This window comes from Enhydra lutris, unplaced genomic scaffold, assembly GCF_002288905.1.
Source record: "Enhydra lutris kenyoni isolate GAN:26980312 unplaced genomic scaffold, ASM228890v2 scaffoldscaffold35, whole genome shotgun sequence".
Classification (NCBI taxonomy): domain Eukaryota; kingdom Metazoa; phylum Chordata; class Mammalia; order Carnivora; family Mustelidae; genus Enhydra; species Enhydra lutris.
The window spans coordinates 4,250,698-4,276,965 of record NW_019154119.1 but is presented as its reverse complement, the minus strand read 5'-3'; the positions used below and the strand labels follow the sequence as shown (position 1 = coordinate 4,276,965).

General features: G+C 45.2%; 2 protein-coding genes across 4 annotated transcripts in view; one reads left to right on the top strand and one right to left on the bottom strand.

The window, feature by feature from the left end:
• LOC111154053 (protein FAM228B-like) overlaps nucleotides 1–4,868 on the top strand; it is a 55,381-nt gene extending 50,513 nt beyond the window's left edge. The window contains exon 10 of the mRNA XM_022513413.1: nucleotides 4,326–4,868. The gene's annotated coding sequence lies outside the window, so the exon portion shown is untranslated. The remainder of the gene's footprint in view (nucleotides 1–4,325) is intronic.
• LOC111154052 (intersectin 2) overlaps nucleotides 1–26,268 on the bottom strand; it is a 110,299-nt gene that overhangs the window by 7,686 nt on the left and 76,345 nt on the right. For all 3 annotated transcript variants that reach the window (XM_022513411.1, XM_022513410.1, XM_022513409.1), the window contains 4 exons: nucleotides 9,393–9,514; nucleotides 6,286–6,392; nucleotides 5,195–5,378; nucleotides 1,048–1,146 (listed from right to left, as the gene is read on the bottom strand). In XM_022513411.1, coding sequence (XP_022369119.1) covers nucleotides 1,048–1,146; nucleotides 5,195–5,378; nucleotides 6,286–6,392; nucleotides 9,393–9,514 — 512 coding nt within the window. The remainder of the gene's footprint in view (nucleotides 1–1,047; nucleotides 1,147–5,194; nucleotides 5,379–6,285; nucleotides 6,393–9,392; nucleotides 9,515–26,268) is intronic.

The following is a 26,268-nucleotide window of genomic DNA, read 5'->3' as shown; positions in this document are numbered from 1 at the left end:
GTGGCCCCAGCAGCAGATGCCTCCTGACTGGACTCTGGTCACGGTGGGACCACAGTCCTCTGTCTACAGCTCCAAAATGGGACAAAGCCCTGAAAGTCTAACATGTTTTCCAATATTCATTTGGTGGCAAAACCTGACCTAGCCGGAAGAGAGGCCTTTATTTATTCTACTCGGAAGTGATGACTCATGTACGTCACTGTAGGAATACTACTGTGTTTGGTTAAAGGTGATGGCCAGGCTTTGTTGTGATGTCATATAACAGACAGTATTTGAATTACATTCTGAATTTTGAGACACATCTGGCTCACACTATTTCAGCTAAGGGCCTGTGGATGACTGTGTATTAAGGGGTCAGCTTGATATCATCACTGCGGCATGAGGTCCATACTGAGCCGACACGGTTTAGAGACCAACGGTCAAGGGATCATCCATAAAAGCAAGTCTTACACTACTTCTGCTGTTTTCTTTTGTAAGATGATTAAAATTGCATCCATGATTACTTATGGAAAGATACTTCTCAGAAGGCATACTGGCTCAAAAGGGCCACCTAGTTTCTGTTAAAAGATGGATGGCTTTTAGGACTGTTGAGTTAGCAAGCTGAGGTGGGCACGGCGTGATGAGCCCGGGTGAGGCTGTGCTGAGTCGGGGGCTCCTGAGACAATCCAGGTTCAGGTGTTCAGCTGGTAGAAGAATTCAGCTCTCACCCGAAAGACTGGAGTCCAGGGTTGTACTAGCAGAGGACTCTGTCTGGGCTCAAGACAGGCTCCGCAGCTGCAGACCTAGAGGGCAACCGCCCTGCCTAGAAAAACACACTCCTGACTCTGAGAGGCCAGCGGAGTTTCCTGAGGGAGGGGGCGCAGGTGACTCCAGTGACCCTGGTTGACCTGTATTTGCCTAATCCGGATGCCCATGTGTACTCGTGTGCGCACACATGGCCTGGCCCATCGGACCGTGTGGCCAGGGAGGCTGGCGCTCTCCCGGGCTCCCTGGCTAGGGCCTCCATGGCCCTCTGCGCCACCGCCGCTCCATCCCAGCCAGGGCACTCACGCTTCTGATGAGAAGAGGGTAGCGGGTGATCCTCTGCATGGGCTTCAGCAGGAAGCTGGACAGGGGCATCCCCTTACAGCGAGGGTCAGACGCCAGCTTCTGCAAAGAATGGACAGGTTCATGAGCGAATGTACCTTTGAGGAAAACAAAGGAAGCACCGACTGTATTCCTGATGTTGAGCACCTTGTAGATTTCTAATTTCTCTTAAAGACTCAGGATTTAAAAATGCTATGTCTCAGATGAACAGACCTCCGAGGGGAGGTCAAACTCCCTACCCCTGATGCTCAACCCAGCAGAAGCTTTCAGCTCTCTTTCTCACATGGATTTGTGCCTGTGCCATCTTTCCCTCCTTTGCTTCTGGAAGCACGGACCGCTGTCTTCCCAGCCGGCTCCTTCCCGATCACCACTTCTTTCCTCTCCTCTCCCAGCTCTTAAGTGATGGTGCTGCCCGAGGCCCCGTGCAGCGAAGTCCCGAGCGTCACCCAGACCCTCTCCAGAGCTTCATGCTTGCCGCCTTACTCTCCTTCCTACCTGGACCTCCCACTCAGTACCTCGGTACATCCCGAAGTCCTCACCTTCCTTCCCGAAAGCCTTCTCTTCCGCCTCTGTCCCTGCACCCACCCACCTTCCTTCCACACGCCGGGGAGTCCCCTTTCACGCCAGTCCATCTTCTAAATACCTCTTGATTCCCCCTGCCTCTGCCTGCCATTGTCTCTGCTTTGTTCGAAACAGTCACTACCGTTTACTGAGCACCTACGATGTGCCAGGTAACGAGTGCATTACCTTGGCTACTGTGCCTTCTCTCTCTCCACCTAGTTCATAGTCATTTCTGAAGACTCACATTATGCCTCCCCTTGGGCAGCCTCTCCCCTTCCTTGATGCTTTCCCTCCTTTGCAGTGATCCTTCTCGAGCCCCACAATAACCCGTGGACGCCTTTATGGTAACGCCACCTCTGGACTGGGTAAGACGGAGAGGGATCACGTTTGAGTTGTCTCCATGACCTTGTAGACTGTTAGCCCCAGGAGACTAAGTACCCCAACATATTTGCTTCTACTCTTATTAATATAGTACCTGAATAAGGTAGCTAGTATTCTTGGGTGACCTTTTTCTTTTTTTTAATGACCATTTGTAATGACTGAAAAGCACATTTATTATAATTTATTTGCCACGATGGGGTATTAAAACTGCTCCCTCCTTTTGTTTTTGGATATATCTAAGATGTATTTAGTTCTGTATTATCTGAGACTTTTTAAACAGTCACATTTAGAATGAATATTATTGTTAGATTTTGTTTTTAATATAATGTAACCGACACAATGCCTTTCATCACGAGACTATAAACTTATTCTTACTATTGTTAACAGGTGTGACGACACCGATACCCTATTTATACTGCAGCTGTTATTACTATTTGGAAAATTAAAAAAAACCTCTTACTCATGCTTTAGACGGTAAAGATCCAATTTTTTTTTTTTTTTTAATTTGACAGACAGAGATCACAAGTAAGCAGAGAGGCAGGCAGAAAGAGAGAGAGAGAGGAGGAAGCAGACTCCCTGCCGAGCAGAGAGTCCGATGCGGGGCTCGATCCCAGGACCCTGGGATCACGACCCGAGCCGAAGGCAGGGGCTTTAACCCACTGAGCCACCCAGGCGCCCCCAAGATCCAATTTCTTTTTAAAGATTTTTATTTTTAAGTAATCTTTGTGCCCAATGTGGGGCCTGAACCCATAACCCCGAAATCAAGAGTCACACGCTCTACCAATGAAGCCAGACAGGCACCCCTAAATATCCTTCATTCTACTATTATTTAAGACATTTGTATGCACTCACAGTCCCACATTTATCTACTTATTCTGACCAGTGTTTGTGTCTGTAATCTCGGTTCCCTTGTATGTTTCTTCTAGTTCATTTCTAAGCAAGCCGGTGCCTCCCACCCTTACTGCCAACTTCATGAAGAGTCAGTCCTCAGGGCCTTACTTAAGTCGAATCATTTTTGCATCCCGGATATCATCATAAGGAATGTAAATATAATTAACATTTATTGAATGCTTATACGTGCTGGTCTCTGCTAGAAAGTATTTTAAAAGTAATATCTGACCATCTCTGGGTTACACACTGGAGCCTGAAGGCACCAAATGTTAAGTAGCTTGCCTTGGTCACACGCCCCGCCCTCTGATTCTGAAGGCTGTTTTATTCTAGGATGATGCAATGTGGTCTCCTGGGATGATTCTATTTGGTTATGACAGACTCTTCTTTTCATGTGAGGTTTATTTTTATTCACTGATTTTTATTTTATTTTATTTTATTGTATTTTAAAGACTTTATTTATTTGACACAGAGAGAGACAGTGAGAGAGGGAATATAAGCAGGGGGAGTGGGAGAGAGAGAAGCAGGCTTCCTGCTGAGCAGGGAGCCAGATGCGGGGCTCGGTCCCAGGACCCTGGGATCATGACTTGAGCCAAAGGCAGACACTTAAGGACTGAGCCATCCAGGTGTTCCTATTTGCTGATATTTTAATTAAGATTTTAACAACTATATTTATAAGAGATATTGGGTTATAACTTTTTTCATTTTTGTAATTAAATACAAATGCAAATATAGGCTTTGGGGGTCAGGAACACTTTTGCCTTATACAGTGAATTAGATGGGTTTGTCTTTTTCTTTTTTTTTAACATTTTATTTATTTATTTGAGAGAGACAGAACGAGTAGGGGGTGGGCAGAGGGAGAGGGCAAAGGACAAGGAGACTCCCCATTGAGCAGGGACCCCCGAGATCATGACCTGAGCTAAAGGCAGACACTTAACCGACTGAGCCACCCAGGCGTCCCCAGAGTTATATTCTTAAATTGCAACCACCTTTAAATGGAGGAAGGTCTTTTTTTTTTTTTTTTTAGATTTTATTTATTTATTTGACAGACAGAGATCACAAGTAGGCAGAGAGGCAGGCAGAGAGGTTGGGCGGGGGAAGCAGGCTCCCTGCTGAGCAGAGAGCCCTATGTGGGGCTCGATCCCAGGACTCTGGGATCATGACCCAAGCGGAAGGCAGAGGCTTAACCCACTGAGCCACCCAGGCGCCCCCAGAGTTATATTCTATTAGTGCTTTTCAGTGTATCTGTTCTTAGATATATTGATATCATTTGTGCTTTTATCTTTATTACTTACTCCATTTTTTTGTTGGAATTTTTATCCTTTGCCTAAATGTCTTATATTCTATGCGTAATTATTTTTTCCATTCTTTTTTGATAATGAAGACATTAAAATGATGCATTCTCCCTTCAGGCACTGTGGCTGTAACAGACCCCAATATGCAGTATTTCAGAAACCAAAAACCAGGAAGACATGTAGAAAAGGAAGAAAATCGATTTGACTCTCATTTCTGTCACCACTTTAACATGTGTGGGAAGAGTGTGTATTGCCCAACACGAGCGAAGGTGTGTTCGCGTTCGCACGCTGGGCTGGGCTGCAGTACCCGCTGGGCATCTCGCTGCTGGATCTCTGGGAGGCTGTCGCTGACCCCTTACACTACCCACAGTGGTCTCTGACGGCCCTTCTAGCGTGACTGCACACCAAGGCTTTGTTTTTAATTTACGACCATGGCACCATGGAGCTGAATGTGTTCTCTCATTGGTTCCTGGATTTTTTTGAGGACATCAGGGTGCACGTGGAGCACATGGACAGAGTCACACGTGTGTGTTTAAGCAGCGTCCTAAGTCCTAGTGTCGCCCTTCTCCTCTCATTTCCTTTGGTCCCACTGTATGCATCCACTGACATTTTATCTTGTTGCTTTTGATACATCTGAGTAAGCTATTTTATGCTTTTTTTGGAATAAGATGGGTATAATTCACAAATTCAATATAAATTTAATAAAGTGACATTCTGGATATTTTTGGAGTATAAAGTAGCTGATTTAATAGGTTTAAATAATACTCTACTAATAGATGGGCAACATCATGGTCCCAGTGCCAAGAAAGGTCAATTCTACATGGATGGTAACACCAACACTCAAAACATTCTTTGCCATATTGGTGTTTCCTCTGGAAAGTGGGGGGGGGGTGCCCTTCCCCAGGCCGAGCCCCCTGACGGTACAGCGGTCTCTGCCTCCAGGCTCAGAACAGGGTGGCCTGCCCACGATCCCAGAATGGAGTTACCTTTAAAAATTCCTTGAACTCTGTGTCTTCGTCCGTCTTCTGCTGTAACAGAGCTGCTCCGTTCAGCTGACAGCTACAGAATCGGATGTAAGCCTGCATGTGGGACAGCTCAGCGGCCAGGATGTCCCCGATCATCTGCACGGGCATCTTCTCTCCTCCCGTCTTCTTCCGGACCCGCAAGGCCCTGCAACCAACACACTCCCACGGTCAGTTTCTAGCGAACGTCGTCAGTAAATAAAGGATGAATATCATGGGAGACTAAGGTAATGAGAACCAGTGAGTTACCTAAACACCTGGCACTGTGAGGGGAGAGTCAGAAGGAGGAGGCAGCGGGGGCCTACGTTCTGCTGGCCAAGCCAACCTGGGTAAAACGTTAGCAAAGAAGAGTAAGAAAACGGAAGTCTGTACACTTGGGTATTTCTAGGTCCTTGGAATTGCTTTGGATTCGTTTTTGGTTCTTAGCAAACTTCCTTTAGAGGAATTCTAATGTGTTCTCAGCTGAACCAAGAAGAAAGGAATTTTCTACACTCTGTGTAGGGGAAAAAGGGAGCAGGAGCCCACAGAGGCCAGGCATGGAGGGAGAGGTAAGCACTGTCCTCAGGAGAGCTGCTGTGTGTGCCCTGAGGAGGGCAGAGATGCAGCAAGGGCTGGGCTGGGCGTGCTGAGTCCCCTGCGCCCTGGAGTCCATCCTCACAGGCGAGGGGGTTGGGAAGTCACCCCAAGGAATGGAATTTCACGCAGGGACTGAGGAGACCGCCAGACCAGCCAGTATGCCTGGGGCAGGAGCTACAGCTTCTCTCCTACTCTAACTAGAGTCAAGCAAATTTTGAAATCCTATGTTAATATACTATTTTATGATTTAATTTTTTTTTGTCCAAGTTTTTTCTTTGTTGTATTTCTCAACTTCAAGAATTATGTATTTTACAGTTACGGGGCATGTCATAAAATGACAATAAAATAAAGAGCTTGAGGGAGCAGAGAACAATTAAAAGTTCCTTTGCTAAACAGCCCTGTGGGGAGTCAAGTGGGGACGTCCTGGTCCTGGGGGCTGTGGGTGTCCACTGCCGGGGCGGGAGTTGCTCACAACTCACTTCAGCAGCTTCGTGTTACACATGATGAGCTCCTTCCAGTTTACAAAGATTAAGGCCATTTCTCCTTCAGCGAGAAAGCCTGACTCCACCATCCGTTTCTGAAAAACCTAAATTCAAGACACAAAAGAAATGTTAGCTGGGGTGTGAATACACAGGCTATGTGGTCTAAATCAAACAATAACTTCACATACCGAAACTAATATGATCATGATGTTTTTAAATAAGCCTACTTATGATTGCTAAATTTCCCCCCCCAATTTTAATTTAAATTCTAGTTAGTTAACATAGAGTGTAATACTGGTTTCAGAAGCAGAATTTCGTGATTTGTCACATATATATAACACCGAGTTGACTGCTAAATTTTATTTTATTTATTTATTTGAGAGAGAGAGTACAAGCATGGGGGGTTGAGGGGGAGAAGGAGGGAGAGAATCTCAAGCAGACTCCCCGCTGAGCATGGGCCCTGACCTGGGGCTCAATGTCACAAACTGAGATCATGACCTGAGCTAAAACCAAGGGTCAGTTGCCCAACTGACTGAGCCACCCAGGCGCCCTGATTGCTAAATTGTAAGTTGCATAATTTCCCTACTGTTTGCTCTCTGGTTCTTACTAGGGCTAATTCTTCTTCTTCGTCTTTTTTTTTTTTTGTAAGTGGGCTCCATGCCCAACCTGGGACTCGTACTCACAACCCTGAGAACAGGAATCACATGTTCCACCGATCGAGCCAGCCAGGCGCCCCTTATTAGGCCTAATTCTGAGAAGGACTGAGGCCAGTACCCTTGTCAATAAGAGGAGCTTCTCTACCTGCCTCCTAGGGAGATGAAGCAGGTTCAATGAAACCATGTGCATAAAGTACCCGCACCCCGTGAAAGCTGCAGAATTGAGGGGCTGGGCACCCCAGAGTCCCAGAAGCTGTCTGTGAGAGGGTCAGCAACAGAAAAAGTGATGATTTACACGGCCCCCGTGCAGATGCGGACTTCAGAGGCTGGCTGGCTGAGTGGAAATGCGACCCTCCATCTATATTCCACGACACTGGAGGATTTACGAAGCTGATGGGTATGTATCTGCACACGCCTGTGTGTGTGTGAGCACACGCTGTGGGTGGGTTCTGAGTGAACTTCACAGATGACGCAGGTCAAGCCCAATCAGCTGTTATTATTATTAGTTTTTAAAGATTTATTTGTTTTTTAGACAGAGTGAGTTGGGGAAAGAGCAGAGCAAGAGAATTCTAGGCAGACTCTGCATGGAGCATGGAGCCTGAGGTGAAGATTGATCTCTCAGTCCCGAGATCATGACCTGAGCTGAAATCCAGAGCCGGTCCCTTAGCTGGTGGAGCCACCCAGGCGCCCCTCAGCTGTTGCTTTTCCCGGGGCACTCATGAGGAAAGAAAGGCTGAGAGAGTGATCTACTCAAGGTCACAAACCTAGACCACGAAGGAGCCAGAAAAACACCAGTCTTTTTGATTCTAAGCTGGTTTCCACTGAACAACTGGGATTCCCAGCAAGTGACTCTAAAGTCTTACGGAAACTGTGAAGTTACCCGAGACAACCTTCTCGTGTGTGATCTTTCCGAGATACACACCACACGTCAGCCTACTAAAAGTGCTCGTCAGCCCTGTGATAAGACGCAGGCTCCTTCTGAAGGCTCACCACGCCCGCGCGGCCTGCCCCTGCCAGCTTCACTGGCCTGGCCCCCGAGGCCTGGACACTCCAGCCACGGGGGACCACCTACAGGACCCTAGTTCCCGGGCACAGCCTTCCCACTCCTACTTCCTCTTCCAGGCACACTCGTCCTTGTCCTTCTGGTCTGTTCTGACTCTTCTCTGTGGCAGGGGTGGTCAGCCCTCTCCTGGCCCCCACCTCACTGTTCTGCAGCTGTCTGTCTGTCCACGTGACTGTGAACTCCTGAGGGCAGGAACTTTCTCCTTCTCCTCTGTTCTCCAGCACAGGGCTTTCCGCCCGCGGCAGGTCTTCGGTGAGTGTCGATCTACTGAGTTGTGCTGAGCACGGACTCGAAGGATTCAGGTAACAATGCTATGAACCGGACGTCTCTGAGCCTTCATCGTTCCAAGATTGGAGCGAGGATGTCAGGATCCTCTGACGGGAGCGCGCCCTGGCAAGGTGGTGGGTCTGCTCTGAGGCACGGGAAGGACGGGAAGGCACCTGCTGGTCTGTTCTCTCACCCGCTGATGAACGCGCGCTACTTTACTCATTCATCCCATTCACCTGCCTCCGGGAGGTAAGCAGAGGAGGACGGTGGGGCCCTCTGCGAGCCTCCGTGGGGATGGCGATGAGCGCGCCTGGCCTGCGAACCGCGCTCTCACCCTCCGTCCCTGACCCCGACGTGAGCCCTTGCTCCTCAGCCAGGGCAGGCGGGCAGAGTGGGAATAACCCACGGGTAAGTGACGGGTCTGAGTGGGGCAGGCGTGCGGCCCCTGCGCATGCTCCACGCCAGTGTCCGACAGGTGCTTCCACGGCCATTGGCAACCTCCCAGCACTGCAACGGGCCAGCGGCAGGGTGATACTCGGAGGGGTCAATGACAAGATGGATTTTTCTTCTCACCATCTTTCCAGGTCAGAGAAGTGTAGATATAAACACACATAATTCATTCAGGGCCGACGGGAAGGCCTGCAAAGGGCCAGACTGAGTTTTGGGGACGCGGGATGAAGGATACATGTCCCTGCCGTCAGGGGCTCACAGCCTTGCGGGGAAGAGGGACGTTACCCACCAGCAGTGTGGCAGAGTGTACTTGTGAGTGGAACAAGTGTGCGGGTCGCAAGCCCCAGGCTGGAGGATGGCGCGAGGGCGGGCCTTTCTGGGGGCAGATGGAGAAGGGTGCAGCTTCCCCGCCACACCTCCAGCGAGGTCACGGCCAGGCACCTGCTGGGCCTGCTGGGGACATGTGTTCTCTTCAGGAGGCTTGTTTATTTAACTGGGCTTCTCATCCGAGGGCCTTGACACATTTGGTGAGAACGAGGAGCCACGGAAACAAGTCTTACTTTGTCTGCTCAAACACAGACCATTTTTAAGTGCTGCTCTAGCGGCTGTCGCTGGCTTGGGGGTCACTGGGAACGGGAGTCGGCGCTGACAGTAAACACAGGCCTCACCTCCACGACGAGCTGCAGGTCGTCCACGTACCGCTCCTCCGTCTGGATCAGCTCGTGGATGTAGCCCTGCCTCTTCCTCTCCCCCGGCTGCATGGTGTCCAGGCTCTGGAGGTCCGCGCACCCTACAGGAAGACAGGGCACAGGTTCAAAACAGCCCTTTCGTCTTCTTTGTAGGAAACAGACAATTATCAGCAGACGTGCTGGGTTTACAAACGGAGCCTCGAAAGAGCCACGCGGCTTTCCAGAGTGCCCAATGGTCTGCAGAGCGGCACCCACCTGCTGAAGTCTGGCCTCGCCGCCCGCTCCCCCGGAGCCGCAGGGAGCCATGCCCCTGCCATCTCACTGGGGTCCTCGCTTCTCTTCCAAATCAATGACAGAGGAAGGGGTTTTAGAAATGGCCTCAGAGAGAGGAGAACTGTTCTGAACTTGTGAAGAACCTGTGCGGTTCTCATCGCTGTGGGTCATTTTCAAAGGTAGATAGTGATCTTCGAGATATCAAAGATATTTGATTGATTAAATCAATCAGCTGAGGGACAGATTTGATTAAATCAATCAGATGCTTGAGACCAGCGTTTTCCAAATTGCAGGTCATAAGACATCTGCGGATCCCTCCATCAATTTTGTTTTTAAAAATGTGGGTTAGGCACGCTCTTTCCCTTTCCCTCACTCTCTCAAATAAATAAATAAAATCTTTTAAAAAAAAAAGGGGGAGCATCTCGGTGGCTCCCTTTGTTGGTTAAGCGTCTGCCTCCTTTTAGCTCAGGTCATGATCTCAGAGTCCTGGGATCCAGCCCTGAGTCAGGCTCCCTGCTCGGTGGGGAATCTGCTTCTCCTTCTCCCACTGCTCCAATGCCTGTCTTGTGTGCTCTTTCTCAAATAAATAAAATCTTAAAAAAAAAAAAAAGTGGGTCAGGGGGCACCTGGGTGGCTCAGTGGGTTAAGCCTCTGCCTTTGGCTCAGGTCATGATCTCAGGGTCCTGTGATGGAGCCCCAGGTCGGACTCCTGGCTCAGTGGGAAACCTGCTTCTCCCTGTCCCCCTGCTCATTCTCTCACTCTCAAATGAATAAATAAAATCTTTAAAAAACTGTGGGTCAGGCTTAGCATTAACACAAACAAATAAATACAAACCAGCTGGTGTGCAGCATTGGTAAGTACTGCTCTGTGAACACTTTTTCATAGGTATGTAGAGAATCTTACTGCTAAGAAATGTTTGAGGAACATTTCTCTAGATTTCTCAAAGTCAAGTGTTACAGTTAGGAAACCTGAAATTCCTGGGATTCAGCAGTTCCCAACAGGGCCACTGCCTTAGCCACCAGAACATCATGGCCATAAGACCTTGAGGCAAGTCCCCAGCAGCCTCGCGTCAGGGTGAGCACCACCGCACTCAGTCTGGATCAATTCAAGGGCACACGGGAGCTGAACTGAGTATCAGCCTGAGAACCGACATGATTCCAGAATTACTTGGCACATAGCTGAGGGCTTGCCTTATGCACAGTGGTGGGGGACTACCGCAGGTAGGCCTTCCTCAGACAAAGAGAGCTGGTAGGTACCAGCAAGCTACAATGTGAGGGAGACAGAAAGCCGAGTGAGGTGTGGGTGACCGTCGAGGCTGAGGCAACCATGAGAGGCGGCGGGGGCGGGGGTGTCACAGTGCCCTAGCCTTCATCCATGGGACAGGTGGGGACCAACGCAGAGGCACCACTCGGAGATGTGCTTGTGGGGCAATGGGAACACGTAAAGCCACAGAGGCAGAAAATGCAAGGATCAGACTGGGTTTCTCAAGGGGGCTTCTCTTTCTGCTTGCCTTTGAGTTTTTATATGTTTTGTTCAGATCTGGGCCAACAGTTCTAAGGGAGACAACCGGTCTATTTTCTGTACGTGTTGCCAACAGCTTCAAAAAAATTCTTCTCACAGTAAAACAGAAATAAAATAAAGCAGGTTGTGTTTGGTGCTTTCAAGAAGACATCATGGTGCCACTGTCATGTTCAAAATTATCCAGCTTTTCTGGGGATCGTACTGTATCCTGTTCTGCCGCCGAGAGCTGCGGAAAGACCAGGTGTCCTGACCCCGTGAAGCTAATACAGACGCCTGTCTGACTAGGTTGTGGGGAGCAGGGAGGCTGGAGGGGAAATGTCAATGGCGATGTGACCTGGGATCACTGGTCAGAGTTACCAGCTGACTGGGATGAGCCATTGGAACCGTTTCTAAGTCTCTGAGGTTACCGCATTTCTTACACCCATGTGTACGGATTTTAGCCATTCACCTTCTCCCACGTCCTTCCCTGTAAATTTACTCATGTTTGAGTTAAATATGTAGGGGACCATGGGTTTTATGTATTGATTATGTTTCTTCTAATACTCACTAAAATAAATACATAACTTTTAGAATAAAACAAGTTCTCCTATGGGGCGCCAAGGCAGCTCAGTTGGTTAAGTGTCCGACTCTTGATCTCAGCTCAGGTCTTGATCTCAGGGTCGTGAGTTCAAGCCCTGTACTGGGCTCCACACTGGGCTTGGAGCCTGCTTAAAGAGCAAACAAGTCGTCCTAGGTACTATATTGTGCGCCATCGAGTAGTGTACCATCGGGTATGTGGATCACACTTCGGGAAACGATTTATGGTAAAACCCACGAGCATCAGCCTATGTTCTGCACCTTGGAATAACAGGAAAAGTCTCAGATATTTTATAATTTTAAAAAATTAATTAATTAATTTTAGAAGGTGGGGAGGGGCAGAGGGAGAGTGAGAGCGAACGCCAAGCCGACTCTGTGCTGAGCGCGGAGACTGATGTGGCCTTGATCTCACAATCCTGAGATCATGACCTGAGCTGAAACCAAGAGTCAGAAGCTCAACCAACTGTGCTATCCAGGTGCCCCTATTTTATCACTTCTAAGGCTAGAACACACATGACATTAGTTTTATCAGGATGAATGCGGGGACCATCCTTATACTCCACTCCTACATACCCCCTTTGTATTTCAGTACAAAGGTTCTTAAAATTTTATTCTCTTCAAGTTTCCAATTTGACCCCAACCCTCACTTTCAGACATTCTTACCTCTGATGTCAGGGGAAAGAAAGGCATGGCAGCCTTTTTACTTCTGCCCTTCACTTCCCTGCTCACTCACCCCTGTACTTCCTTCCTGTGTTAGGGGATGAGGGGATCCTGTTTCTTCCTGGAGCCGCATTGTTAACCGAACCTCTCCTTTCTGCTGTCCTCTCCACCCACATTGTCCAACATGTTAGCCATTAGCAACACTGAGCACTTGAACTGTGGCCAGTCCAAACAGAGAAGTGCTCTAAGTGTGAAATACACACCAGATTTCAAAGACCTAGTACAAAAACCCTAGCACATAAAATAATGCATTAATAATTCTTATGTTGGCTGCATATTAAAATGGTAATATTTTGCATAATACTGAGCTAAGTAAAAAATTATTCAAATCAATTTCATGTTTTACTTTTTAAAATGTGGCTTTTGGAAAATTTTAAATTACATATGGGCTGGCTGCATTTGTGACTTACATTATATTTCTATTAAACAGCTTAAGCCAGCTGGAACATTTATCATGTTCCTTTCCTAACAGGATGTTTTAGCGGCTTCCACTATCTGCAGAATAAAGTCTTAGCTTAGTGGCACAGGGTTCCAGAGTCTCTGTAATCCACCCACAGCTACATTTGCAGCCTCACCTTTGACCATGTAGCCTACCTGTTGGCCACTCTGGCCCAGGCTCAGTCCTCACGATGAGCTGTCCAGTTGCCCATGGCCCTCTTCTCCACACACAGCCAGCTTTCTAACCCTTCAGGGTACAGCTCATCTGACCCTACTCTGGGGGAACTTTCCCATCCCTGTCCCACTTATCCCCAGCTTGCCTCTCTTTTGTGCTTCTAGGCTAGTCTGCATCTGTATTTAACATTTCACATAATGTAACCTGCGCTATAGTTCACCTCTTATATAGCTGGTGTGTCCGTCTCTCCCACTGGAGGTCAGGGACAGTATCTCCCACAGTTCTAGAATATCAAATTTAACATAGCGTTTTGACCAGGAAATATCTGTCAAATGGCAGACCGTTGGGTTGGTCCCCAGACCTGTTTCTCACCTCTCCTCCGCTCTGCACTCTGACCAACCCCACAGACTGCTTGTATAAGCTCCTCTTTCAGTTGGCTTCTGCCCAGGTTTGCCCAATGAGAGGAGGCTCCGGAAGGAGACCACAGGGCCAACTGGGAGAACTCTCCTCCTGCTAGAAGAGTGAGAGGATAGGAGAGCTTTTAAGTCTGCTGGGTCAAGAAGTAAAGAATTGCTAGGTTTGCATCTCACATAAATGTGGAGTTCAAGAGTTCCAAAACTGATGGATCAACAGAAAAATGGTCCCTGGCTGGTGATACCCTTAGTGTGGTTGGTCAAAGAAAATGTACACTGTCCAGAGGGTCTCTCTCACAACTGTGGTTCCACACGATTTCCACAGGAAAACCATCTCACTAAAGAGGAGTTCAAAGTAAAAAATTACAAAAAATAAGGACTGATCCACCATAAATAAAAATGATGACTAGAAGGAACCCTAAGGGGGGGCATCTGGCTGTCTCAGTTGGTATAGCATAAAACTCCTGATCTTGGGGTTGTGAGCTGCAGCCCCATGCTGGTGTAGAGATTTCTTAAAATAAAATCTTAAAAAACAAAACAAGAGGGGTGCCTGGGTGGCTCAGTCAGTTAAGCATTTGCCTTCGGCTCAGGTCATGATCCCAGGGTTCTAGAACTGAGCTCCACATCAGGCTCCCTGCTCAGTGGAGAGCCTGCTTCTGCTGCTCCCTCTCCTTGTGCTATCTTTCTCTGTGAAATAAATAAATAAAATCTTAACAACAACAACAAAACCCCTAAGAACATAAGGTAATAGAATAAAATCTTAAAAAAAAAAAAAGTGAAGTGTCTATATTTAAAATAACTCAAGATGTACATTAAGGGTTTGAGTACATAAATACTGTCTGTAAAAAAGAATGGGCAGGGACGCCTGCGTGATGCATTCGGTTAAGCATCTGCCATTGGCTCAAGTCATGATCCCAGGGTCCTGGGATCATGTCCCATGTCAGGCTCCTTGCTCAGCAGGGAGACTGCTTCTCCTTCTGCTGCTGCTCCCCCTGCTTGTGTGTGTGCTCTCTCTCTGACAAATAAATAAAATCTTAAAAAAAAATGGGCAGATGTAAAAAGAAACTAATAGAAATGTTATTATTGGGGTGCCTGGGTGGCTCAGTGGGTTAAGCCTCGGCCTTCAGCTCAGGTCATGGTCTCAGGGTCCTGGGATCAAGCCCCACATTGGGTTCTCTGCTCAGCAGGGAGCCTGCTTCCCCCCCTTCTCTCCACCTGCCTCTCTGCCTACTTGTGATCTCTCTCTCTGTCAAATAAATAAATAAAATATTTTTTAAAAATGTTATTATCACAGAAATAATAGATAGTATCATGGAAATAATAGATTAATATATAATGTATAGTATAGTATAAATAATATATAATATAATGTAAAGTATAATATATGATATATAATAATAGATTAATAGATTAAATAGCAAATCAAACATTGTGAGGAATGTTTCCTCAAAAAATGTGAGGAAAGGATTAATAAATCTGAAGACATGTATGAAGAAATTAAGAATGTAGCCTGGAGGGGCACCTGGGTGGCTCAGCAGGTTAAAGCCTCTGCCTTTGGCTCAGGTCATGATCTCAGGGTCCTGGGATCGAGCTCTGCATCAAGCTCTCTGCTCAGTGGGGAGCCTGTTTTCCTCTCTCTCTCTGCCTGCCTCTCTGCCTGCCTCACTGCCTACTTGTGATCTTTGTCTGTCAAATAAATAAATAAAATCTAAAAAAAAAAAAAAAAAAAAAGATTTATTAAAAAAAAAATGCGGCCTGGAAAGACAAAAAGATGGAAAACATAAAATGGAGGTTAGGGGACACAGAGGACAGAATAACATCACCCCATACATCCAATGGGAGTCCGGTGGGGAGGGGGGTGAACAGAAATAATGGGAAGAAGTGATATTGAGATTATAGTGGTTGAGAATTTTCTAGAATTGATGAAAGATATACCTCCACATATTCAAATGGAACAAAGATTCCTGATTACAGAAAAAATAAAAATGAATCCATACCTAAACTGCAAAACACCAAGGAGAAAAAAAATGATTAAGATGGCCACAAAGGAAAAGCAAAACAACTACACAGGAACAGCAATCACACTAGCTGCACACATCTCAACACAACAATAGAGGGTACTGAGCAAAAATAACTGTCAAACCCGAATTCTAATTATACACCCTTCATGGATTAGGGAGAAATATAATCATTTTCAGACAAAGTTTGAGGGCATTTCCCACTAATAGGCTGACTAAAGGAACTATTAAGAGTTGTATTTTGGGAAGAAGGAAATTGAATAAGAAGGAATAATGAGGAGGGCTGGGGGGCTCAATCATTTAAGTGTTTGCCTTCGGCTCAGGTCATGATCTCAGTGTCCTGGGATTGAACCCTGCATCAGGAACCTGCTTTTCCCTTCCTCCCTGCTATCTCTGTCTCTCTTGTTCAAATGAATAAATAAAATCTTAAAAAAAAAAAAAGAAGGAATAATGAGATGTAAGGACTGGTGGAGAAAGAAAAAGAAGAAAGAAAGAGAAAAGGGAAGGAAGGAAGGAAAAGAAAGAAAGAAAGAAAGAAAGAAAGAAAGAAAGAGAGAGAGAGAGAAAGAGGGAAGGGGGAACAAAAACACTAGTAAGTATGTATGAAATCAAAATAATCATTGATGATATAAAATAACAATAATGGTAGGTATAAATTCAAGGTGGATTTTAAATTTACTTAAAACTAATTTTTTAAAAATTTATTTATTTGACAGAGAGCAAGAGCAAGAGTGAGACAGAATGAAAGAGCAAAAGCTGTGGGGAGAGGCAGAGGGTAGTTTTTTTTTTTAAACACATGAGAGGCAGGAAGAGAATCATTAGAGATAAAACATCCCACCTGCACTGATCAGAAGGAAGATAAACATCAAATTTAGACTTTGTGGAGGCAAACACATTTTTTAGAAATGGAAAGGTAACTATTCAAAGAATAGACATAGAAAACATAACTTTAAACCAGTAAAGGGAAAAAAAGGAAGTAAATTTGATCAAAGCAACAGAAGTAATGTATAGGTGAACTACAACAAGAAAAGAAAACCATGGTAAATAGAAAATATATTAGGTGGGCATAAATAGAAGTATTCCATTTTTCCAATTAATATAAATTACTTAAATCTCAATTACAAGAAGACTTTAGATTGGATTTTAAAACTCAGCTAGATGCTGAGGGAAGATGTCAGAGTAGGAAGATCCAAGGGTCACCTCATCCCACAGATACAGCTAGATAACATTGACACTAGTGAAAATAAACCAAAAAACATCAGGAAGACTGGCATGCTACTGAACAATGAATAGATCAACCAAGAAATAAAAAAGGAAATAAGAGGGGTGCCTGGGTGGCTCAGTTAACTAAGCATTTGCCTTCAGCTCAGGCCATGAGCCCAGGGTCCTGAGAACAAACCACACACTGGGCTCCCTGCTCAGTGGGGAGTCTGCTTCTCCCTCTCCTCCTACTGCTCCCCCAGCTCATGCTCTCCCTCAAAGAAAGAAAGAAAGAAAATCTTAAAAACAAAACAAGACAAAAAACCAAAAAGGAAATAAGAAAGTATATGGAAACAAATGAAAATGAAAACACAATGGTCCTTGGGGCGCCTGGGTGACTCAGTGGGTTAGGCCTCTGCCTTTGGCTTCGGTCATGGTCTCAGGGTCCTGGGATTGAGCCCCACGTTGTGGGTCTCTGCTCAGCGGGGAGCCTGCTTCCCCCCACCCCTGCCTGCCTCTCTGCCTACTTGTGATCTCTCTCTCTCTCTCTGTCAAATAAATAAATAAAATCTTAAAACAAAACAAAACAAAACAAAACCACAATGGTCCAAAATCTTTGAGATGCAGCAAAAGCTGTTCTAACAGGGTCATTCATAGCAATAAGGCCTACCTTAAGAAACAGGAAAAATCACAAATAAATACCCTAACTTTATACCTAAAGGAGCTAGAAAAAGAAGAACAAATAAAACCTCAAACCAGTGGAAAGAAAATAAAGGTTAGAGCAGAAATAAGTGAAATAGAAACTAAAAAAAACAATAGAACAGATCAATGAAACCAGGAGCTGATTCTTTGAAATTGATAAACTTTTAGCCAGACTCATAAAAGAGAAAAAGAGAGAAAGGAGAGAGGGAGGACTCAAACAAAATCAGAAATGAAAGAGGAGAAATAACAACCGACACCACAAAGATACAAAGGGTTATAAGAGAACATTATGAAAAATTATATGGCAACAATCTGGACAACCTAGAAGAAATGGATAAATTCCTAGAAACATATAATCTCTCAAAAGTGAATCAGGAAGAAATAGAAAATGTGAACAGACTCATTACCAGCAATGAAATTGAATTGGAAATTTAAAAAACCCACAACAAAGAAACTCCAGGACCAGATGCTGTTGCAGATAAATTCAACAAATATTTAAAAATGTGTTAAACTTATTCTTCTAAAACCATTCAAAAGAATAGAAGAGGAAAAAAATTTCCAAATTCATTTTATGAGGCCAACATGACCTTGATACCAAAATCAGACAAAGACAGCACAAAAGAAAAACTATAGGCCAATGTCTCTGATAACATAGATTCAAAAATCCTTAAGAAAATATTAGCAAACCAAATTTAACAGTACATTTAAAAAGTCATTCATTGCAATCAAGTGAGATTTATTCCTGAGATGCAAGGGTGGTTCCATATTTGCAAATAAATCAATGTGATACATCACATCAACCCATAGCTAACATCATACTCAAAGGCAAAAACTGAAAACTTTTCCCCCTAAGATCAGGAACAAGACAAGGATGTCCACTTTCAGTACTTTTATTCACATAGTACTGAAAGTCCTATCCACAGCAATCAGACAAGAAAAAGAAGTAAAAGGCAACCAAAGTGGTAAAGAAGTAGTAAAACTTCCACTATTTATAGATGACATAATACTATATACAGAAAACCCTAAAGATTCCAACAAAAAACTACTAGAACTTATAAATAAACTTGCAGGATACAAAGTCAATATACAGAAATCTGTTACATTTTTATGCATTAATAATGAAATAGCAGAAAGGGAAAATTTAAAAAATCCTATTTATAATTGCACCAAAAAGAAAAAGTACCTAGGAATAAACTTAACCAAAGAGGTAAAAGATCTGTACTCTGAAAACTATAAAATACTGATGAAAGAAATAGAAGATGACACAAACAAATGGAAAGATACTCCATGTTCATGGACTGGGAGAACACGTATTGCTAAAATGTCCATATTACCTAAAGCAATCCCCAGATTTAATATAACTCTTATAAAAATACCTAAAGCATTTTTTTCACAGAACCAGAATAATCCTAAAATTTGTATGGAACCACAAAAGACCCCAAGTAGCCAAAGCAATCTTAAGAAAGAACAAAACCGGAGGTATCACAATCCCAGATTTCAAGATAAACTACAAATCTGTGGTAATCAAAACAGTATGATACTGATACAAAAAGAGACACATTGATTAATGGAACAGAATAGAGAGCCCAGAAATAAACCCAGAACTGAATGATCAATTAATCTTTGACAAAGGAGGCAAGAATATGCAATGGGAAAAAGTCTTTTCAAAAAAGGTGTTGGGAAAACTGGAGAGCTACCCGTGAAAGAATGAAACTGGACCACTTTCATACATCACACACAAAAATAAACTCAAAATGGATTGAGAACCTAAATGTGAGACTGAGTCCATAAAGATCCTAGAAGAGCACAGGCAGTGATTTCTCTGACATCATACACAGCGAGTTTTTTCTTTTCTTCTTTTTAAAGATTTCATTTATTTGAGAGAGAGCGCAAGTGAGAGAGCACATGTGCATGCGTGCGCGCGCGCGTGCGCGCACACACACACACACACACACACACACACACACACAAGCAGGGGGAGGGGCAAAGGGAGAGGGAGAAAGAATCTCAAGCAGATTCCACACTGACAGCAGAGCCTGATGCAGGGCTTAATCTCATGACCCCTGAGACCATGACCTGAGCTGAAATCAAGAATCAGACGCTTAACTGGCTGAGACACCCAGGTGCCTCCACAGCAAGTTTTTTTCTAGATATGTCTCCTGAGGCAAGGGAAACAAAAGCAAAAATAAACTATTGGGACTAGAACAAAATAAAAAGCTTCTGTAAAAAAACAGAAACAATCAACAAAACAAAAAGACAACCTAACGAATGGGAAAAGATATTTGCAAAAGACATATCTGATAAAGGGTTAGTATCTAAAATATGTAAAGAACTTACACAATTCAACACCAAAAAACCCCAAATAATCCGATTAAAAATGGGCAGAAGACATGAACAGACATTTCTCCAAAGAAGACATCCAGATGGCCAACAGACACAAGAAGAGATGCTCGTCACTTGGCATCAAGGAAACACAAATCAAAACTGCAGAGACATATCACCTAACACCTGTCAGAACGGCTGAAATCAAAAACATAAGAAACAACAAGTGTTGCCCAGGATACGGAGGAAAAGGAATCCTCCTACACTGTTGGTGGGAATGCAAAGTGGTACAGCCACTGGAGAAAACAGTATAAAAGTTTTTCAAAAAATTAAAGATAGAGTTAACATACAGTTCAGTAATTTCATTACTGGATATTTACCCCAAGAAAATGAAAACATGAATTTAAAAGATAAGAGCACACCTATGTTTACTGCAGCATTATTTCTAATAGCTGTATTATGGAAGCAGCCCAAGTGTCCACCCATAGATGAACGGATAAAGATATGTATATGTGTGTGTGTGTGTGTGTGTGTGGGTGTGTGCTTATAAAATGGAGTATTACTCAGCCACAAAAACGAATGAAATCTTGCCATCTGCAACAACTGGATAGAGCTAGAGTGTATAATGCTAAGTGAAATAAGTCAGTCAGTGAAAGACAAATACTATATGATTTTACTTATATGTTGAATTTAAGAAATGAAACGAACAACAACAAAAAAGACAAAAAACTTTTTGTTTTAAAGATTTTATTTAGGGGCGCCTGGGTGGCTCAGTTGATTGAACGACCAACTTCAGCTCAGATCATGATCCTGGAGTCCTAGGATTGAGTCCCGCATCGGGCTTCCTGCTCAGCAGGGGGTCTACTGCTCCCTCTGACCTTCCCCCTCTCATGCTCGCTCTCATTCTCTCTCTCTCTCTCTCTCTCGGACAAATGAATAAAATCTTAAAAAAAAATAAAGACTTTATTTATTTATTTGAAGAGAGAGACACAGTGAGAGAAGGAACACAAGCTGGGGGAGTGGGAGAGGGAGAAGCAGGCTTCCCACTGAGCAGGGAGCCGGATGCAGGACTCCATGCCAGGGCCCTGGGATCATGACCTGAACTGAAGGCAGACGCTTATCGACTGAGCCACCCAGGTGCCCCAAACATAAAAAACCTCTTAAAATGTAAATATAAAACTTCTAAATATAGAGAACTGGTGGTTATCAGAGAGGCAGTCGGGGAGAATGAGACACACAGGTGATGGGGATAAGAGTACACTCACTGTGATGAGCAGGTGTTACACGGAAGTGCTGAATCACTATATTGTACGCCTGAAACTCACACAGCACTACATATTAATTATACTGGAATTAAAAAAAATTCAGCTAGATGTTGTTTGCAATGACACCTAACACGTAATCTTTTTTTTTTAATTTTTTTTATTCATTTGACAGAGAGAGAGAGAGAGAGAGAGAGATCACAAGTAGGCAGAGAGGCAGGCAGAGAGAGAGGGAAGCAGGCTCACCGCTGAGCAGAGAGCCCGATGCGGGGCTCGATCCCAGGACGCTGAGATCATGACCTGAGCCGAAGGCAGAGGCTTAACCCACTGAGCCACCCAGGTGCCCCCCTAACATGTAATCTTACAGAGATGTCAGAAGTAAAGGTTTGGATAAGGCTCCACATTTACAATATATTAAAAAGCAACTAGGGAGGTTTTATTAGCAACAGACAAAATAGGCTTTTAAAGATCTGTGTAAACATTATAAATATTTAGGATGGTATAATAATTCTGGTTTCATTTGAAACTAACAGGAGAGCATCAAAATGTAAAATTAACTGACAAAATGACCTCTGAAAGAGAGGAAGGAAGGAAGGAAGGAACAGGGAAGGGTGCAAGAAAGGAAAAAAGAAAGAAAAAAGATCTGAAAAGTCTATAATCAAAGTAGTGGGTTATAATATCTCTCAATGAAAATTAGTAAATATGAAAGATTTGAATATTAACATACTTAATATAGTGAACACATAGGCAAAGGAATATTTTTCTCAAGCACCCACAGAATTAATTTCAACAAATACCGGCCTCTATATTTCTATGTAAACACATTTCCTGAATATAGCTGAAACACTAAGCATTAAAATTATTTCAAATGTTGTAGTTTCAAGAAGAGATTACCCAAAGCTGCAGGTAGCTTCCTCCTTTAGCAAAAGGCCCCTCAATTCGCTTGACCAATCACTAGCATTTGTGACAGTGGATCACGCCCTCCTCCTTAAAATCCTTCTTTACTTGGCTTCTAGGACACCACCTCACCTCACGTCCTCCCACCTCACCAGCCAGTCCCCTCCTCTCCTTTCCCAGCTCCTCCTCAACCCACAGACTTAACACTGGAAGCCAAAGGCTCAGCCCTGTAACTCTTCTCCACAAACAGACTCAGTGGTCCCACCGAGTCTCGTGGCTTTAAGAATCATCTACACACCGAGGCACTCCCACCCGTGCACTCCAGCCCAAATATATGCTCTGGACCTCACCATGTTCTACGGCCCTCCCAGCATCTCTACTGACCGATCTTTTTTTTTTTTTTTTTTGAAGATTTTATTTATTTATTTGACAGACAGAGATCACAAGTAGGCAGAGAGGCAGGCAGTGACAGAGAGGGGGAAGCAGGCTCCCTGCTGAGCAGAAAGCCCGATGTGGGGCTCGATCCCAGGACCCGGGGATCATGACCTGAGCTGAAGGCAGAGGCTTTAACCCACTGAGCCACCCAGGCGCCCCTCTACTGACCCATCTTAAAAGTAAGTGATGGCCATACCCAAAATCAAGTTCCTCATCATCTTCCCTGCCCCTCCTCCCTCATCATGTGCCTTCATTTAATGGCACTTCCATGCCTCTGGTTGCTTAGGCCAAGATCTTTAGGGACATCCTTGATACTTTTCTTCTTTTCACACCTCACATTCAATCCGCCTGTTGGCTCTATCTTCAGAATATAGTCTGACCACTTCCCACGACGTCCGCTCGGATCATGCCGATCGGGCCACCACCACTGTGGACCTGGATTACTGAACTAGCCTCTTAACGTGTCTGCTTTTGCTTCTGAGCCTTTCCCTGTCCCAACTGCTGCTTTCATCTAGCAAGCCAGAGCTATCCTGTTAAAGCTATGATCGTGTCCTTCCTTTGATTAAAACCCTCTGATGCGTTCTTGTCACTCCCAGCAAAAGCCAAGGCTGTTCTTACAAACAGCCTCTAAGAACCTAAACCTTCTCCCCTATCTCCCCAGTTAACCCTCTGTCCTCACTTCTTCCTCTGTTCCAGCCACACCAGGCTCCACACTGTTCCTCAGGTATGTTCCTGACTGAGGCCCTGGCATGTGCTCTTCCCCCTGCCTAGAATGACTTTCCAGGTATCTACATGGCTCCCTCCAGATGTCCCTCATGTCCTTCAAGTCTTTGCTCACATGTCACCACTTCAGAGCCCGTTTAAAGCTGAAATCCATCTGGATCCACCCCCCTCTCACCAACCCATCACTCCCTTTCCCTAACCTGCTTTAATTTCCCAAGACATGACATATTTATTCATTTTGTTTTCCGTCTTGCCCTACTTAAATGTCAGCTCCGAGAGGGAATTTTTTTGCCTATTTTATAATCTGCTATATCCCCAGTGTCTGACACATAGTAGGTTTTTTTTTTAAAGATTTTATTTATTTATTTGAGGGAGAGGCAGTGTGAGAGAGCATGAGTGAGGAGAAGGTCAGAGGAAGAAGCAGACTCCCCGTGGAGCTGGGAGCCCGATGTGGGACTCGATCCCGGGACTCTGGGATCATGACCTGAGCCGAAAGCAGTCGTCCAACCAACTGAGCCACCCAGGCGTCCCACATAGTAGGTTTTTTAAAAAAAGATTTTATTTATTTATTTGACAGAGATCAAAAGTAGGCAGAGAGGCAGGCAGACAGAGAGAGGGGAAGCAGGATCCCTGTCGAGCAGAGAGCCTGATGTGGGGCTTGATCCCAGGACCCTGAGACCATGACCTGAGCCGAAGGCAGAGGCTTTAACCCACTGAGCCACCCAGGCGCCCACGTAGTAGGTTTTCAACAAGTATCTGAAAAATGTGATATGAAGATAAGCCCCGAACTGCAGGAGATGGTACAATGATAGTAACTAAGGGTGGCCAGAGAGAATGATGAGAAGTTCTTTCTGGCAGACAGGAAGTGTGGCAAAGTAAGAAAAAGGAGAGATCATGGCGACGATCAGGTCAAAGTCCCCAGGGTCCCTCCCCTACCCCCAACTTGCATGAGGACACAGAGACTGACAGCCAAGTTACGCACAATGAATAACAGCCCTGTAGACTGTGTCCCACAGAGTCCGGGAGCGGCTGCCACTTAAACGCACGCGAGAGCGAGAAGCAAACGAGAAACGCCTAAGAAAGCAGAGGAGGGAGCTCTGCAGAGACTCCAAAAGGTGAAGGACAAAAGATGGTTTGTGATGACCAGTACAAAGAGAGCTTGTTCGGATTACGTCATCAAGTCCCAGAAACGTCCTTGCCCGTTGTGAGAAGACCAAGGCCACTGAACGACGCTATTCTCCGCCCCGAAGGAGCAGCCCGAGTGTCACATAATGGTTTTCAGTCTGTTTTGCAGCTCAGTGAAAAGACAATATTTAACAGTAAATCCAGATGACGAAACTGTGTGCATTTTCTGACACTGCCTTAAAGAAAAAATATTTTATTTATTTATTTGAGAGAAAGAGCAAGAGCGTGAGTGAGGGGAGGAGCAGAGGGAGAGGGACAAGCGGACTCCGGACCAAGCGCAGGGCCCAGCGTGGGGCTCCGTCCCATGACCTTGAGATCGTGATCTGAGCCGAAATGAAGAGTCAGACGTTCAACGGACTAAGCCAGCCAGGCGCCCCTGAAGGCTGCCTTTAATAAAGAAGTTTTGTCGGGGGACCAGAAAATTAGTGCAGATCTTATTTTGTAAAAGAACAGCGGTTTATCCACTTGTCAACTATTACCGAACACCAACCATGTACCGGGCACTATGCTCCCACCACGGAGCCACGGATATTTGTGGTTTTGTTTTTGGAAATCTAAACAATTGTTGAACAAACTTTTAAGCTCTAGGTCTTCCTGATGCCTGTCAATTCTTTGTCACCGGGAGTTAGGTTGTTTAAGCACAAAAAGAGAAGTTAATAATGTATTCTAATATTGCAGACCATCAGTAAATAAAAGCGAAATATTTGGTTATCGGTAAGTGACTGTATTTCAGAGCTTCCCAAAGCAAGTCTGCTGATAAACACAAGTGGACAAAGAAACCGTTTATTGGTTTTAGTTTTACTTTGGAATCTACAGTGAAAGGTCACAAGCCGAAAAGAGAGCGAAGACCTCCTAAGGGCAGACAGAGGTGCCTCCGAGGTTGAGCCTCGGAAGGAGTTTTGTTCAGGCTGAGCCATGCGACATGTTCTAGACTAGCCAGAGTTCTGTCACCGGCCCACGTGAGGGACGGGACGTGCTGGGCAGATGCAGAACATCACAAAGAGGTGTTATGCAACTCTAGTCTTTTCAGGTTCACCCAACAGAGAGCCTTTAATCTGAACATAAAAATAACCGTTACCAACACGCGCATGACAACTTACAACCTCTCATCAGCCCTGCGACCAGCGGATCCCACTCGGACCCCTGCTGTGCCAGTATACGGAGCCTCGGAAGTTTGGTGGCTAAGGGACTTAGTGCAGAATTTAGAGCTACAAAATCCCTGCTCCTAGGCCTCTTGGTTCAAGTCTTACACTTTGAAATGCCAGGCCATTTTAAATGGCGTCTACACAGCCATCCTCCTTGGGGCAAACGGTGGATGACGACGGTGCGCAGAAACGTGACCTGGTCTGATGCTTGCTGGATTGAAATCTAGAGGGAATAAGGGGCACTTTTCTGGAAATGCCAACAGAGCTCTCACCTTCCCTTAACTCATTTCTGTGTCTAAGTGGCGACTGGTACCTACAAACCTCCTCTGTCACACATGCGGCGAGTAGCGGGGTCCCACCGCCCGTGTCCTGTGCACTGTCCTGCATGTTTCGGCACTCACGCTAGGCACCCGTTTCTATGCTAGCACTGGCCGGGGGTGACGGGGGCTGTTTGGTCTCCCCATTACTAAACAGCCTGCTTTACTCCTAATTCTCCCCAACAGCATGATCACACAGCCCATACTTTCAAACTGTTTGTGACAACGTAATTGGTCACTTTGCCACCCCGTGCTTGGTGTGGACACACCAGCTCTCCAGCACTGACAGAGCTCGTGGTTAACAGGCAGCTGTCGGCGACACAGGGACCCTAGCAGCAGGTCCCCCCAATACCTTTCAGGGTAACTTGACCGGACTGATTTATTTAAAACAGCGAATTCTCTTTACACTCTTCTCGCCTGACTCTTGGAGTTAAGAGATGGTTGTTCTGCTTTTGTGATCTGGAGTTGCGGCTGTTTCCAGGTTACGGAAAGCAGCGTGGGGTGAGGCTAAGAGCACGACTTTGGAGTCAGA